Source organism: Gymnoscopelus braueri (genome assembly GCF_963280865.1).
Source record: "Gymnoscopelus braueri genome assembly, chromosome: 14".
Lineage (NCBI taxonomy): Eukaryota > Metazoa > Chordata > Actinopteri > Myctophiformes > Myctophidae > Gymnoscopelus > Gymnoscopelus braueri.
Genome location: NC_137619.1, coordinates 47,922,361 through 47,940,523, shown reverse-complemented (window position 1 = coordinate 47,940,523; position 18,163 = coordinate 47,922,361). Strand labels below are relative to the sequence as shown.

Sequence of the window (18,163 nt, the reverse complement as noted above, 5' to 3'; positions counted from 1 at the left end):
GCCGCACACAGCTAGCTACTACTGGAGAGTGAGTGAGTGAGTGAGTGAGTGAGTGAGTGAGTGAGTGAGTGAGTGAGTGAGTGAGTGAGTGAGTGAGTGAGTGAGTGAATGAGAGAGAGAGTGAGTGAGTGAGTGAGTGAGTGAGTGAGTGAGTGAGTGAGTGAGTGAGTGAGTGAGTGAGTGAGTGAGTGAGTGAGTGAGTGAGTGAGTGAGTTGAGCGAGCGAGTTGAGCGAGAGTGACTGACTGACTGACTGCTAACTGTGAGATTCAATTCATAGAGGTCTCACAGGTAGTTTGTGGTATTACCTGTGTAGGCCCTATAAAGAGAAGAATGCATTTGCCATCTGTTTTGAATAAGGGGTGTCATGTTTTGCAATTAATTAAACTTACATAGACTATTTCTGTTATTAAGGCTTTGTGATTTCTATTTGACTGTGCAGGGCAGAGGCGTCTAATCTCTGAGTTAGGGTAACCGCATACCCTCGGATTTAAAACTATTTCCACTACTTCTTAATTCCATTTAAAGATGTGTTTACACTATATTTTATAACTAAGGGATAGATGCTAAAAAGTTACAGGCTTGGAACCCAGTTAGCATATCAACAGTTCTGATGTTCACACCTCCATTTTGGAAGACAATTAGCTCCCTGTTGATGGCCCAATTGCTGATGGCTCTTGGTGTCGATGTGTCTTCATTAATATTCTCACTAACTCAATAATGAGATCTCCCACTCAACTCTGTGGTTGATGTAGGTGATCAACTCCATTGTTTAGGTTAGTGAGAATGTGTGAAGAGTTTCAGTTCTGTTGGGCAGTTTAAAAGTTTAAACCCCCTGGATATTTTGTGCTAAGTCTTGCAATCCATTGTTTTTCATGGAATCTTCTCTGTCCAATTGTCCAGCGGTCATTGTATTCCAGACCGCATACCTTTATAGCATCAATTCCATGTGTCATAAAGTGTTGAACAATTAACAAATGGGTATCTTTTTCATTATTAATGGTATATCTATCTATGTGAGTGAGTGAGTGAGTGAGTGAGTGAGTGAGTGAGTGAGTGAGTAGAGTGACTGACTGACTGACTGACTGACTGACTGACTGACTGACTGACTGAGTCGGTGGGTGGGTGGGTGGAGAATTGGATGAGTGAGTGAGTGAGTGAGTGAGTGAGTGAGTGAGTGAGTGAGTGAGTGAGTGAGTGAGTGAGTGAGTGAGTGAGTGAGTGAGTGAGTTGAGTTGAGTGAGTGAGTGAGTGAGTGAGTGAGTGAGAGAGAGAGAGAGAGAGTGAGTGAGTGAGTGAGTGAGTGAGTGAGTGAGTGAGTGAGTGAGAGTGAGTGAGTGAGTGAGTGAGTGAGTGAGCGAGCGAGCGAGCGAGCGAGCGAGCGAGCGAGCGAGTGAGTGTGTGAGTGAGTGAGTGAGTGAGTGAGTGAGTGAGTGAGTGAGTGAGTGAGTGAGTGAGTGAGTTGAGCGAGCGAGTTGAGCGAGCGAGCGAGTTGAGTGAGTGAGTGAGTAAAGAGAAATGAGGTTTGTATGTCATCCATTCATAATGACACATCAGGACAACAAGGCTGTGACCCAACAAAAGTCACATAAGTGATAATTCCACCACAGCAGTGGGTGACAGACGGTCATTGTTCACCAGAGGCCTCACAAGGAAATGACATGAATAGACTGTTGAAAAGTGGACAGAGATGTTTCCTGCAAGTTGTTGCAAAGTTCTTCTATTGTCGCTTTCGGCGTAAACTGTCACACGTTTTCTCGGATCTGCGTTCAATTGTGAGACGAAAACAATTCACAGCTGCAGCAAAGGACCATATCAAGTCATTCTGTTACAGTGTTACTGAGAAAAAACGGGAAAGACTTTGGGAGATTATAATGTGTTAAATCGATGAAGCCGGATTTATATAAGTCTTTAAATCAATTAATACAATGTATGAATGAGTATAATCTCTTCATCTGTTGACGACACACTGGAGGGCAGCACATACGGTAGGTGAAGGTCAAACGCGCCCTGACAGCAACGATATGAATGTGTGTTTATATGTGAAGGGTGTGGTGGGAGAGGAAACACAACCCAGGGGCACAACACTACACTACACTACACACACACACACACACACACACACACACACACACACACACACACACACACACACACACACACACACACACACACACACACACACACACACACACACACACACACACACACACACACACACACACACGCACACACACACACTCACACTCACACTCACACTCACCTCTCACACACACACACACACACACACACACACACACACACACACACACACACACACACACACACACACACACACACACACACACACACACACACACACACACACACGCCTTCAGACATGACATGTCTCGCACAACAATAGCTTCAAAGGTGAAAGAGCGGTGGTGGAAAGTAACTACACATTTACTCAAGTACTGTACTTAGCTACAATCTTGAGGTACTTTTGCTTTATTGGAGTATGTACATTTTTCAATACTTAAAATACTTCTACTCCACTACATTTCAGAGGCAAATATTGTTTGAACATTTTTGTTACAAAGTTACTTTGTCGATTTATATTATTATAACAAAATATACAATTACCAACTAAGCCCTATTTTACAATTTTTCAAAAGATTTAAATAAAATACCAAAGCCAAACATGGGACATTCTGCATACTGGTACTTTCAAGTATATTTTGATGCCAATACTTTTGTACTTTTACTCCAGTAACATTTTGAACACCCCAGGCCTTCAGACATGAACGTTCTCACACACAACAATAGCTTCAAAGGTCAAAGAGCCGCAAGTATAGCTGAGAGCCAGGAAGCTCCTAGAGAGCACTGGTTCCCAAACCTTTCAGTTCAGCTCCAGACCCAAAAGAGGTACATTTGGTGTAGGTCTATCCCCGGGACCTAAACCTACGAAAATGCTTTATGAATGAATCACTTAACCTCTTAAGCCACTCTATAATGTGAGGGTGTGCGCATACTTACTTAGTGACCCAAAGACCCCCTTACGTGTGCACGCACGCACACCGTAAGCACTTAAGCTGTACGGCGGATAGCAAACATAGCCTATTTACAAGCTCACAACGCATCGCGAATGTGATGCGTTGTGAGCTTGTAAATAGGCTATTTTTGCTGTTTTTGAACTTTTTTTTAAATGTTATTAGTGTGCTTCACAACGATGTTACACGTGGTTACACATTTCCGCATTGCAGTATTGATACTTTTACTTAAGTATAGCATTTTAGTACTTTTTTCCACCACTGGAAACTCTATACAAACCCTATTTGTCAAACCTGAGAGATTCAGCTTGAAGCAGAGGGATACTATATCTGATAAATGGTGTCATAATTCTAATTTTTCTCAGCTTCATTCTCACACTTTATCTTCCTTAACCACTTAGGCATCACTATGTGACTCTTTGAGCTTGTAGATCTAGGGGGGCGGCCGTCGCTGAGTGAGTAATAGAGACTGTCCGCTAATCAGAAGGTCAGTAGTGCGCCTCCCGGCCCGCCCACGTCTACCGAAGTGTCCCTGAGCAAGACAGTTAACCACTTGAACACCATCCATATAGTCTGGGAGGGGGGAACATTTGCCAAAAATAGCACATCTACAAGCTCGTAGATCTGTTATTTTTTGACGATTTGGTGTCAATGGGAAAAAGCGGTCCACGTACAGAGCCAACTCAGGTCTAGTTTAGTCTAGAGAAGTGGTCTTCAACAGGGGGTCCGGGATCCCTAGGGGCATTGGTTCTCAAAGTGGGGTCCGGGGACCCCCAGGGGTCCTTGGGGGTGTTCCAGGGGGTCCCCCAGCAAAATGTGTTAATATGGCGTCACAATCATTTTAACCACTTTAACCTTTTACACTTTGGCTATTCAAAAATAGCAGATATACAAGCTCATAGCGTGGCACCGAGTGCCGCGCTACAAGCTTGTAGATCTGCTATTTTTGAAAAATCTTGAAAATGTGTGCAAATCTTTGAATATATTTTTTAAAGCGAACATTTGTAACTCAAATCTTTGCTCCTAGGGGGTCCCTGGAACTAAATATTTTTAGATGGGGGTCCACGGCCAAATACATATCATTTCGGGGGTCCTTGACATGAAAAGGTTTGAGAACCACTGGCCTAGGGGGTCCTCTCCTAAGAGTTACTACAGGGGGGCCACCAAATCTTTGTTTGATAGGAACTTTTTTTGTTTTTGTTTACATTAACCACTTCAACCATATAGCATCACAACGTGAGATTGTAGATCGGCTATTTTCGGCGAAGAGGTTTGGTAGGCCTATAAGAAAGGAAAAAGGAGCAGACCAAGTACAGAGTCAAAGGTCAAGTTTACTAAGTGTTGAGGGTTTAAGTGGTTAAATGTGTAAAAATACACATTAACATGAATCCAACATATTAATAGAAAAGATAATGTGTAAAATAAACAAAAAACATGAATTGACAGTGATGACAGTGATTGGAGGATTGATCGCCTAGGATCGCCTAGTCAGTAAGAATACTCTGAAGATTCTTGCAGGGGCCCTCATTCAAGGTCATTATGATTATGCATGCACTTCATGGTATCACAACACCTCCAAGGCCTTAAAAACAAGGCTCCAAACATCCCAAAACAAACTTGTAAGGCTACTTCTTGGCCTCAATCACAGAACCCATCTAACCCCTGCTCATTTTGCTAGGATTGGATGGCTTAGGGTTGAGGACAGAGTACAGCAACTTGCTATGGGCCTGGTCTTCAAGATACACCACAACATTGGGATCCCCCTGTATTTGTCAAAATACTTCCAAAATGTTAATGAAGTCCATGATCATAACACCAGAGGCAGCTCCACTGATCATGTTCAACCCAGATTTGGCTCAACTAAGGGTATGAACTCGTTCTCATGCTATTCATCAAAAATGTGGAATGCCCTACCAAAAGGAGTAAAGGAGTGTAAAACCCTACTCACTTTCAAAACTGCCCTAAAGATACACCTTCAGGGGGCTGCAATTCGAAAATGGCCCCTGTCTAAGTCTTAACCTACCCCCCCTACCCCCCCCCCTCCTTCATTTTCCTCTTTTGTATATATATATATATATTTTTTCTCTCGTCATACCAGTAACCTGAAAGCTGATTGTATGACATTCTGTATAGTAGTTTGTATATCTGCCTGCCTCTTATATTTCATCATGATTTGTGTGCATGGGGTTCTCATCTTAAACAAGCGTAATGCTTAATGAGGGTTTCCAGTTTAGTAGACCTTGTATTGTGAATTTGTACTTCCATGTACTGTTATGTACTGTCATGTACTATTCTCATGTCTTTCTAAATAAACTACATCAATCAATCAATCAATGACTAGTGCTGTCAAACAAGTCTATTAAACTATCTACGATACAGTATGTAGTGGGGGTCCCTGCCTCATCTCTCTCTCAGCTAAGGGGGTCCTTGGCCCTGGTCTAGAGGGTCTAAGTGTTTAAACACTAACTGGCCCTCTTGAAAATGTTTGCCTATGATGACATGCCCAAAATAGGAAGGCCAGGTTGGTTTTGAACATGTATTGTATAAAATAGGGCTGTAATGAGTTGTTTTTTAAACATGGAAAACATGCTATCACTTTCTGACCCGATCATAAATCTAATCTATCTATTGTTCTGTTTTACTCCAATGTTTACATTACCCATGCAAAGAACCCAATACTGTCCAAAACACACTTTCTTACAGAATGACCAAATTGTCTCCACTGGTATTCTTTATTTATTCATTTGATGATGGGGCTATGTGTTTAATATGTAGGCCTACTATCACTGATTGTGCCTTTAATGCCAGGGTCTTCAGATCTGTCCTTTGATCAAGAGGCCGTGCAAAAAATATCCAAACGTAAACAGCTGGACAATTTTAAAAGACATTGACGTTGTAATGAGAGATGAGTCAGAAGGACAGAATTATGTCAAACTAGGAGACTGTAATTAATCTTAATGAAAGTCTCTGGGGTGGAGAATAAAGATAACAGGGCCAGATGCAGTTGATTGGAAAATGGAGTCAGGCAAACTGAACATCCTTATCAAGTTATATTTGTGACTTACAAGGTTAAATGTGCTGTGATATCTTTGGTTTCTTTGTTAAAATGTTATTCTGATAGTAATCATTGCTATAGTTTGTCCAGTAACAGGGGTCTCTCCCAGGCTCTCAGAAAATAAATTTTCAGTTGGGGACACCAATCAGGAGAACCTATTTTTTCTTCATTATCATTATTTTTAATCACAGGAATTTTGTAGACTCATTTTGTTTCATCACTTCCAATTTCACTTGTTTACTCTGTATCCTGATTGGATGAAATTGGTATCCTGACCTGAAAAATATATTTTCTGTTCAGACGGGCAGACCTGTTACGGAACAAACACTTATTATTAACTATTATATTAACAGAATAAATCTTTCAGGCAGAAATACAATGTATTGGATAAGTCAATGGTTACAATATCATGTTTTGTGATCCATTGTGTAAGACTGCTGCTCCCTGCTGGTAGAAATATAACATTGCAATCTGTATGGAGCTGGAGTCTCAAGCCACTTTTATACAGAGATCCAGCAATAGTGGTGTGTTGAAGAGCATAAAAGTCATAACATTTTAACTTTAGAAATGTGCAGATACCCTGTATACACTTATACTGTAGGCCTATGTTGGTTTGTTTACTGTTGAGTGAGAAAACAAGCATTAAGCTAATCATCTGGGGACCTATACCACTGGTATAGGCAAAGCTGTAGGTTTGGGGGGGGGTGGGGGGGGGGGGGCAAGGGTGCACCATAGGCAGGTAGAGAGTCTGGGTTCTTGCAGTCCAACAGATCCACAAAAGAGATAAAGTGTGAAGAATGATGTTTTATGTCAATGGCATAAAAATTGGTAAATATATTGACACCCAGTCAATATCTTTCTCAATTTTTCAATTTGATTGAATACTTTATTAACAGTTTGCAAATAGTACGGTGGTACGATTATACAATGATGCTAAAAAGATAACCCCAAAATCCCTAAGGGCTTGTTTCCATTGTAGTCCTGTGTATTCAATTAATCAGACATTTAAAGACATACAATGATATACAATAAGTATAAGTAATATCAACAGTAGTAGCAGCAATAAACGTATAGTGAACAATTGGTGTTAAGCTTAGAAGACTTTTCTAGGACCAGTTACAAATTGCAGACAGGTGCTCTTTTATGGCGGTTTTGAAGGGTAAGGAGTCACACTTTTTGATGTCTGTTGATGTCATTGACACAACCCATGCTTGTTCCAAATCTGGGTTGAATGAGATCAGTGGAGCTCCCTGGTGTTGTGCTGGTGTGCGTCTTTCCTCTTTATTGAAGTAGTTTAGTTTGACAGGCACATCTTGAGTATCTTGAAGACCAGGCCCATTGCAAGTTGCTGTACTCATGTCACCATCCCACCCTAGCATAATGAGCAGGGGTTAGGTGAGAGGCCAAGTACTAACCTGACCATCAGAGAAAATAATAATACCTGGGCACTTCAGGAGAGACTACCCAAATAAAATATACCTGATCAAACAGGGTTCCTGTTTGACTCAGAGGAAGGAAGAAAGTCAAAATGTCAAGTCACCCCTGCAAAACAATAAAACATGTGCAGACCAGTCGAGTGCTCCAGTATATTTTATTTGGGTATAGTCTCTCCTTAAGTGCCCATATTATTATTTTCTCTGATGCAAGTCGTCTCTGTTGAGCACCGACGAGCCCTTCTACTTTCTACTGGCTGAAGCGTGCTGGACTTCTCTTTACCTAGAAACCTGACCAGTTTGTTTTGAAAGGTCTGAAGCTTTGTTTTTAATGCTTTGTGGTGCTAGAGTACCATGAGGTGCATGCATAGTCAAAAGGACATTGGATGAGTGCTCCAGCTAGTGTCCTCAGTGTATTGCTACTGACCAACGAGGAGATCCTGCTAAAACAAAATCTTGTTCTTTAGTTGACTTTCCCGTTGCCATTTTTTCACTGGAAAGATCTCCTCTAAAATACAACCCATGTAGGTTATTTCTTCTTTCCTTGTGATAACATTGTATTAGTATTTGGCCGCAGCTCACTGGGAGGGGGCAGGACAGGGTTCCGTTCACCTCCACCACCTGTTCTCTCCCCTCCAGATAGGATTTCATCCAGTTCACTGATGAACTAACAAAACCGATTGCCTTCAACTTATCAATCAGTATAGAGTGATTACAGTGTCAAATGCCTTTTGGAGGTCCAGCATGACCATGCCGCAATATTTGCCCTTGTCCACCTCACATTTGATGTCGTCGGTCAAATAGAGTAGGCAGGTGAGAGTGGAATGATTATGTTCTGAAGCCATGAATAATGGGTTGAGTTCTAATAAATGCTCATGCTGACAGTGGAGGGGGAAATTAAATTTTGCCAAGGATCTCGGGAGCAACTCAAAGGTTGCACAAAAATGTCAAACAATCTTTGATTTACACAATGAGTCTGTAGTGTTAAAATGAACCACTTTTATTTTTGCACAAGACACCCATAGAGTACACTGTCCATAGAAAAATAAAATTGGCTGCTTTGGAGCTGAATTTAAGTTTTGGCTCTTTTCTGGAACAACCCAAAACAACTGATGCTCAGAATTCTGACCTGGACAAAAAAAAACACATTTTATTTCGATTCCTTCACCATTACAGACAGTCATTCAGCTTAGGGCTGGGATATGGTGACGATAATATCATTGTTATTTTTATTTTTATACAAGCTCACATCACATCGTTGTTAGCTTGTACATCGGCTATTTTTGCCATTTGGGAAAATGTCAAAAGAATTTGAAAAGTATAAAAATAGGGCTTAAGCGATGAAAACCCAAGAAAAAAAACATCCAGAATCCTAGAAGATCTTCATACAGTATCACCATATCAAAATAATATGGATATATGCCCAGCCCTAATTCAGCTCATCTTTGGGTAACATGTTGTTCCCTTGTCCAAAAACAGAAGGTGGATGCCATTCTTCAGAGAGTGAAACAGAAAACACATGACTGGCCAGCAACACTGGTTTTCAACGTTTTTCATGTCAAGGACCCCCAAATGAATATGTATTTAGCCGCAGACCCCCATAAGAAATTAAGTTTCAAATATATACCACATTTAGTATATAGGGTTAAAGTGGTTAAACTGATTTTGTTGCTATATCAACTCATTTTGCTGGGGGCCCTCTGGAAACACCACCAAGGACCCCTGGGGGTCCGCAGACACCACTTTAAGAACCAGTGCTGTACAGTCATCGAGTGGCAGAGTGGTACAGCCATGATTCAGCCAAGAGGTGCAAACAGTAAAAGTTCCACAAGATGTTGCAATTTATCACAGGAAGAATCATGCATAGCATCATGAGCTGTAGAAGACAATGGAAGCCAGCGAAATCAGCCAAATACAGGAACTACAAAATTAGCTATGTGTTTTTATTGAACACAGCTGTCAGTTAAATTGAACACGAAGAGCATGTTTACAATGAATGGAATCAGCTGGATCCCACCCCACCCATAGTTGTCCAAAATTCATTTCTTTTAAATATACTTTTTGAATTCTCTTGCACATAAATAGCATTATTATTGCTAGACAAAAACAAAAAAAAAGAAACTCTGAGAAGTACAGTTTGCACACACATACTGGCATAAATCTACACGTGGTTCTTTGATGGCAAAAATGGCAGGGCAAAACAAAACGAGAAAAAGAGAAGTATTCAACCAAAGTAATGAAAAACTTGTGAAATGCTCAAAAATGAGACCGTTGCTGCCTCCATACATGGTACAACTACGATGTTTATAAACAAACCTAGGCAAAGTCAAACAAACACGTTCAAACTCATAAATGGTTAAGATCTATACATGTCCTTATGAGACAACAATAGGTCCAAAGAAACAAAAACGGAATCAAATTATACCCATTTAGTGCATATTTACATTTCTTCTTTCTCTAAACAAAATGTCACAGATCGGACTCATCTACTTTCAGCATTCATTCGTCTGCGCCATTAGTTTGAGATGTCCGAGTTTGGTCGTCAGGTAGAGTTTCAGATGGAGCACCATAGGCAGGGTGCACCATAGGCAGGTAGAGAGTCTGGGTTCTTGCAGTCCAACAGATCCACAAAAGAGATAAAGTGTGAAGAATGATGTTTTATGTCAATGGCATAAAAATTGGTAAATATATTGACACCCAGTCAATATCTTTCTCAATTTTTCAATTTGATTGAATACTTTATTAACAGTTTGCAAATAGTACGGTGGTACGATTATACAATGATGCTAAAAAGATAACCCCAAAATCCCTAAGGGCTTGTTTCCATTGTAGTCCTGTGTATTCAATTAATCAGACATTTAAAGACATACAATGATATACAATAAGTATAAGTAATATCAACAGTAGTAGCAGCAATAAACGTATAGTGAACAATTGGTGTTAAGCTTAGAAGACTTTTCTAGGACCAGTTACAAATTGCAGACAGGTGCTCTTTTATGGCGGTTTTGAAGGGTAAGGAGTCACACTTTTTGATGTCTGTTGATGTCATTGACACAACCCATGCTTGTTCCAAATCTGGGTTGAATGAGATCAGTGGAGCTCCCTGGTGTTGTGCTGGTGTGCGTCTTTCCTCTTTATTGAAGTAGTTTAGTTTGACAGGCACATCTTGAGTATCTTGAAGACCAGGCCCATTGCAAGTTGCTGTACTCATGTCACCATCCCACCCTAGCATAATGAGCAGGGGTTAGGTGAGAGGCCAAGTACTAACCTGACCATCAGAGAAAATAATAATACCTGGGCACTTCAGGAGAGACTACCCAAATAAAATATACCTGATCAAACAGGGTTCCTGTTTGACTCAGAGGAAGGAAGAAAGTCAAAATGTCAAGTCACCCCTGCAAAACAATAAAACATGTGCAGACCAGTCGAGTGCTCCAGTATATTTTATTTGGGTATAGTCTCTCCTTAAGTGCCCATATTATTATTTTCTCTGATGCAAGTCGTCTCTGTTGAGCACCGACGAGCCCTTCTACTTTCTACTGGCTGAAGCGTGCTGGACTTCTCTTTACCTAGAAACCTGACCAGTTTGTTTTGAAAGGTCTGAAGCTTTGTTTTTAATGCTTTGTGGTGCTAGAGTACCATGAGGTGCATGCATAGTCAAAAGGACATTGGATGAGTGCTCCAGCTAGTGTCCTCAGTGTATTGCTACTGACCAACGAGGAGATCCTGCTAAAACAAAATCTTGTTCTTTAGTTGACTTTCCCGTTGCCATTTTTTCACTGGAAAGATCTCCTCTAAAATACAACCCATGTAGGTTATTTCTTCTTTCCTTGTGATAACATTGTATTAGTATTTGGCCGCAGCTCACTGGGAGGGGGCAGGACAGGGTTCCGTTCACCTCCACCACCTGTTCTCTCCCCTCCAGATAGGATTTCATCCAGTTCACTGATGAACTAACAAAACCGATTGCCTTCAACTTATCAATCAGTATAGAGTGATTACAGTGTCAAATGCCTTTTGGAGGTCCAGCATGACCATGCCGCAATATTTGCCCTTGTCCACCTCACATTTGATGTCGTCGGTCAAATAGAGTAGGCAGGTGAGAGTGGAATGATTATGTTCTGAAGCCATGAATAATGGGTTGAGTTCTAATAAATGCTCATGCTGACAGTGGAGGGGGAAATTAAATTTTGCCAAGGATCTCGGGAGCAACTCAAAGGTTGCACAAAAATGTCAAACAATCTTTGATTTACACAATGAGTCTGTAGTGTTAAAATGAACCACTTTTATTTTTGCACAAGACACCCATAGAGTACACTGTCCATAGAAAAATAAAATTGGCTGCTTTGGAGCTGAATTTAAGTTTTGGCTCTTTTCTGGAACAACCCAAAACAACTGATGCTCAGAATTCTGACCTGGACAAAAAAAAACACATTTTATTTCGATTCCTTCACCATTACAGACAGTCATTCAGCTTAGGGCTGGGATATGGTGACGATAATATCATTGTTATTTTTATTTTTATACAAGCTCACATCACATCGTTGTTAGCTTGTACATCGGCTATTTTTGCCATTTGGGAAAATGTCAAAAGAATTTGAAAAGTATAAAAATAGGGCTTAAGCGATGAAAACCCAAGAAAAAAAACATCCAGAATCCTAGAAGATCTTCATACAGTATCACCATATCAAAATAATATGGATATATGCCCAGCCCTAATTCAGCTCATCTTTGGGTAACATGTTGTTCCCTTGTCCAAAAACAGAAGGTGGATGCCATTCTTCAGAGAGTGAAACAGAAAACACATGACTGGCCAGCAACACTGGTTTTCAACGTTTTTCATGTCAAGGACCCCCAAATGAATATGTATTTAGCCGCAGACCCCCATAAGAAATTAAGTTTCAAATATATACCACATTTAGTATATAGGGTTAAAGTGGTTAAACTGATTTTGTTGCTATATCAACTCATTTTGCTGGGGGCCCTCTGGAAACACCACCAAGGACCCCTGGGGGTCCGCAGACACCACTTTAAGAACCAGTGCTGTACAGTCATCGAGTGGCAGAGTGGTACAGCCATGATTCAGCCAAGAGGTGCAAACAGTAAAAGTTCCACAAGATGTTGCAATTTATCACAGGAAGAATCATGCATAGCATCATGAGCTGTAGAAGACAATGGAAGCCAGCGAAATCAGCCAAATACAGGAACTACAAAATTAGCTATGTGTTTTTATTGAACACAGCTGTCAGTTAAATTGAACACGAAGAGCATGTTTACAATGAATGGAATCAGCTGGATCCCACCCCACCCATAGTTGTCCAAAATTCATTTCTTTTAAATATACTTTTTGAATTCTCTTGCACATAAATAGCATTATTATTGCTAGACAAAAACAAAAAAAAAGAAACTCTGAGAAGTACAGTTTGCACACACATACTGGCATAAATCTACACGTGGTTCTTTGATGGCAAAAATGGCAGGGCAAAACAAAACGAGAAAAAGAGAAGTATTCAACCAAAGTAATGAAAAACTTGTGAAATGCTCAAAAATGAGACCGTTGCTGCCTCCATACATGGTACAACTACGATGTTTATAAACAAACCTAGGCAAAGTCAAACAAACACGTTCAAACTCATAAATGGTTAAGATCTATACATGTCCTTATGAGACAACAATAGGTCCAAAGAAACAAAAACGGAATCAAATTATACCCATTTAGTGCATATTTACATTTCTTCTTTCTCTAAACAAAATGTCACAGATCGGACTCATCTACTTTCAGCATTCATTCGTCTGCGCCATTAGTTTGAGATGTCCGAGTTTGGTCGTCAGGTAGAGTTTCAGATGGAGCACCATAGGCAGGGTGCACCATAGGCAGGTAGAGAGTCTGGGTTCTTGCAGTCCAACAGATCCACAAAAGAGATAAAGTGTGAAGAATGATGTTTTATGTCAATGGCATAAAAATTGGTAAATATATTGACACCCAGTCAATATCTTTCTCAATTTTTCAATTTGATTGAATACTTTATTAACAGTTTGCAAATAGTACGGTGGTACGATTATACAATGATGCTAAAAAGATAACCCCAAAATCCCTAAGGGCTTGTTTCCATTGTAGTCCTGTGTATTCAATTAATCAGACATTTAAAGACATACAATGATATACAATAAGTATAAGTAATATCAACAGTAGTAGCAGCAATAAACGTATAGTGAACAATTGGTGTTAAGCTTAGAAGACTTTTCTAGGACCAGTTACAAATTGCAGACAGGTGCTCTTTTATGGCGGTTTTGAAGGGTAAGGAGTCACACTTTTTGATGTCTGTTGATGTCATTGACACAACCCATGCTTGTTCCAAATCTGGGTTGAATGAGATCAGTGGAGCTCCCTGGTGTTGTGCTGGTGTGCGTCTTTCCTCTTTATTGAAGTAGTTTAGTTTGACAGGCACATCTTGAGTATCTTGAAGACCAGGCCCATTGCAAGTTGCTGTACTCATGTCACCATCCCACCCTAGCATAATGAGCAGGGGTTAGGTGAGAGGCCAAGTACTAACCTGACCATCAGAGAAAATAATAATACCTGGGCACTTCAGGAGAGACTACCCAAATAAAATATACCTGATCAAACAGGGTTCCTGTTTGACTCAGAGGAAGGAAGAAAGTCAAAATGTCAAGTCACCCCTGCAAAACAATAAAACATGTGCAGACCAGTCGAGTGCTCCAGTATATTTTATTTGGGTATAGTCTCTCCTTAAGTGCCCATATTATTATTTTCTCTGATGCAAGTCGTCTCTGTTGAGCACCGACGAGCCCTTCTACTTTCTACTGGCTGAAGCGTGCTGGACTTCTCTTTACCTAGAAACCTGACCAGTTTGTTTTGAAAGGTCTGAAGCTTTGTTTTTAATGCTTTGTGGTGCTAGAGTACCATGAGGTGCATGCATAGTCAAAAGGACATTGGATGAGTGCTCCAGCTAGTGTCCTCAGTGTATTGCTACTGACCAACGAGGAGATCCTGCTAAAACAAAATCTTGTTCTTTAGTTGACTTTCCCGTTGCCATTTTTTCACTGGAAAGATCTCCTCTAAAATACAACCCATGTAGGTTATTTCTTCTTTCCTTGTGATAACATTGTATTAGTATTTGGCCGCAGCTCACTGGGAGGGGGCAGGACAGGGTTCCGTTCACCTCCACCACCTGTTCTCTCCCCTCCAGATAGGATTTCATCCAGTTCACTGATGAACTAACAAAACCGATTGCCTTCAACTTATCAATCAGTATAGAGTGATTACAGTGTCAAATGCCTTTTGGAGGTCCAGCATGACCATGCCGCAATATTTGCCCTTGTCCACCTCACATTTGATGTCGTCGGTCAAATAGAGTAGGCAGGTGAGAGTGGAATGATTATGTTCTGAAGCCATGAATAATGGGTTGAGTTCTAATAAATGCTCATGCTGACAGTGGAGGGGGAAATTAAATTTTGCCAAGGATCTCGGGAGCAACTCAAAGGTTGCACAAAAATGTCAAACAATCTTTGATTTACACAATGAGTCTGTAGTGTTAAAATGAACCACTTTTATTTTTGCACAAGACACCCATAGAGTACACTGTCCATAGAAAAATAAAATTGGCTGCTTTGGAGCTGAATTTAAGTTTTGGCTCTTTTCTGGAACAACCCAAAACAACTGATGCTCAGAATTCTGACCTGGACAAAAAAAAACACATTTTATTTCGATTCCTTCACCATTACAGACAGTCATTCAGCTTAGGGCTGGGATATGGTGACGATAATATCATTGTTATTTTTATTTTTATACAAGCTCACATCACATCGTTGTTAGCTTGTACATCGGCTATTTTTGCCATTTGGGAAAATGTCAAAAGAATTTGAAAAGTATAAAAATAGGGCTTAAGCGATGAAAACCCAAGAAAAAAAACATCCAGAATCCTAGAAGATCTTCATACAGTATCACCATATCAAAATAATATGGATATATGCCCAGCCCTAATTCAGCTCATCTTTGGGTAACATGTTGTTCCCTTGTCCAAAAACAGAAGGTGGATGCCATTCTTCAGAGAGTGAAACAGAAAACACATGACTGGCCAGCAACACTGGTTTTCAACGTTTTTCATGTCAAGGACCCCCAAATGAATATGTATTTAGCCGCAGACCCCCATAAGAAATTAAGTTTCAAATATATACCACATTTAGTATATAGGGTTAAAGTGGTTAAACTGATTTTGTTGCTATATCAACTCATTTTGCTGGGGGCCCTCTGGAAACACCACCAAGGACCCCTGGGGGTCCGCAGACACCACTTTAAGAACCAGTGCTGTACAGTCATCGAGTGGCAGAGTGGTACAGCCATGATTCAGCCAAGAGGTGCAAACAGTAAAAGTTCCACAAGATGTTGCAATTTATCACAGGAAGAATCATGCATAGCATCATGAGCTGTAGAAGACAATGGAAGCCAGCGAAATCAGCCAAATACAGGAACTACAAAATTAGCTATGTGTTTTTATTGAACACAGCTGTCAGTTAAATTGAACACGAAGAGCATGTTTACAATGAATGGAATCAGCTGGATCCCACCCCACCCATAGTTGTCCAAAATTCATTTCTTTTAAATATACTTTTTGAATTCTCTTGCACATAAATAGCATTATTATTGCTAGACAAAAACAAAAAAAAAGAAACTCTGAGAAGTACAGTTTGCACACACATACTGGCATAAATCTACACGTGGTTCTTTGATGGCAAAAATGGCAGGGCAAAACAAAACGAGAAAAAGAGAAGTATTCAACCAAAGTAATGAAAAACTTGTGAAATGCTCAAAAATGAGACCGTTGCTGCCTCCATACATGGTACAACTACGATGTTTATAAACAAACCTAGGCAAAGTCAAACAAACACGTTCAAACTCATAAATGGTTAAGATCTATACATGTCCTTATGAGACAACAATAGGTCCAAAGAAACAAAAACGGAATCAAATTATACCCATTTAGTGCATATTTACATTTCTTCTTTCTCTAAACAAAATGTCACAGATCGGACTCATCTACTTTCAGCATTCATTCGTCTGCGCCATTAGTTTGAGATGTCCGAGTTTGGTCGTCAGGTAGAGTTTCAGATGGAGCCTCTGGTTCTTGGTTCTAGGTGGGGGAGAAATAAATATTGAATTTGTAAGTAAAATAAAGACAAATGACAAAACAAATTCAAATAATTGGGAAAATCTTTTTTAAGACTTGTTCGTTACCTTTTTGAGGACCTCCAGCAGGTCCTTGACGGTGCCGTTGAGCGTGCCGACCGTCTTGTTCAGCTGCTGGTGGTAGGTGGTCTTCTGCTCCTCTGTAGCCTTGAGGGTCTCCTCCGTCTGGCCCAGGTGGGTCTTCACTTCCACCAGCTCCTTGGACAGAGTCTTGTTGGTCTGCTCCAGCTGGGTCATCTGCTTGACGTCTTCATCTGGGGAAACAAGTGGAGCTTCAGTTATGGCCAACGACACGTCGTGATACAACACATCACAGGTTTACAGGTGTAGTTTCACCCAGTGGTGGAAAAAGTACTCAAATGTTTTACTTAAGTAAAAGTAACAATACTGCAGTGTAGAAGTACTGTTACAAGTAAAAGTCCGGAATAAAAAATTTACTTGAGTAAAAGTACAAAAGTATTGGTATCAAAATGTACTTAAAAGTACCTAAATTAAAGTACAAAAATGTTTGAAAATAGCAGATCTACAAGCTCACAACGTGTCGCGATGCGACGCGTTGTGAACTTGTAGATCGGCTATTTTCAAATGGCCTAGGTATAAAATAGGGCTAAAGTGGTTAATGTATGTTTTATAATATAATAATTTATATCTGAAAAGTAACTAAAGTTTTCAAATAATTGTAGTGGAGTAAAAGTACAATATTTGCCTCCGAGATGCAGTGGAGCAGAAGTAAAAGCATAGACAATTGGAAATATTACAGTAAAGTAAAAGTGCCTCAAAATTTTACTTAAGTACAGTACTTGAGTAAATGTTACTTTACACCACTGGTTTCACCTGTGGGTGAAATTTGTCGTACAAGCTCCATCGGTTTTTACACCGGTCAGAGGGGCCCATGGCATTTTCACTCATACAGCATTGCCAATCTTCGCCTCATTACATTTAGGAACCAGATCGGTAAATGATCCTTTGCTCATCTAGGGGCATCCCAGTGGAACATCCTGGACACAGACTGAACCAATTCCCGCCCTAAGCACTTTTAAAGGTAGACTTAAAGCATGGGTACTTGGGACGGTAGCAGCGTGAGCATACAAGTAGCACCTCATTTATTTATTTTAGGCTATTGTTGCGCTAAAGAGTGTAATAAGCGTTTTATTTATTTTTCTTATCTGCTGTAAATTATGTTAGTTTTTTCTAAATTGCATATTGTCAATTATCTGTCGATATGGGGACCACAGTGGTAATAAGTCGATGACTTTACTGTGTTTTATTATCCTCTCTTTTTAAACCTCTTGTATGATGGCTGAAACCAATTAAATAAATCAAATCATTGTTTAAAGTTTTGCAGGGAAAGGGAAGAAGAATAGAGATAGAAAGAAGAGCACGGGAAACAGGATAGAAACATGTCAGATAATCAAACTTTCCTAGTAGAGTGAAGA

General features: G+C 40.1%; 1 protein-coding gene across 3 annotated transcripts in view; it reads right to left on the bottom strand.

Annotated features, from left to right (window-relative positions):
* Positions 1-15,068: 15,068 nt before the first annotated feature.
* The window catches only part of ccar1 (cell division cycle and apoptosis regulator 1), a 30,582-nt gene continuing 27,487 nt past the window's right edge, over positions 15,069-18,163 (bottom strand). For all 3 annotated transcript variants that reach the window (XM_080450379.1, XM_080450378.1, XM_080450380.1), the window contains 2 exons: positions 16,776-16,981; positions 15,069-16,671 (listed from right to left, as the gene is read on the bottom strand). In XM_080450379.1, coding sequence (XP_080306505.1) covers positions 16,591-16,671; positions 16,776-16,981 — 287 coding nt within the window. In that variant the 3' untranslated portion in view covers positions 15,069-16,590. The remainder of the gene's footprint in view (positions 16,672-16,775; positions 16,982-18,163) is intronic.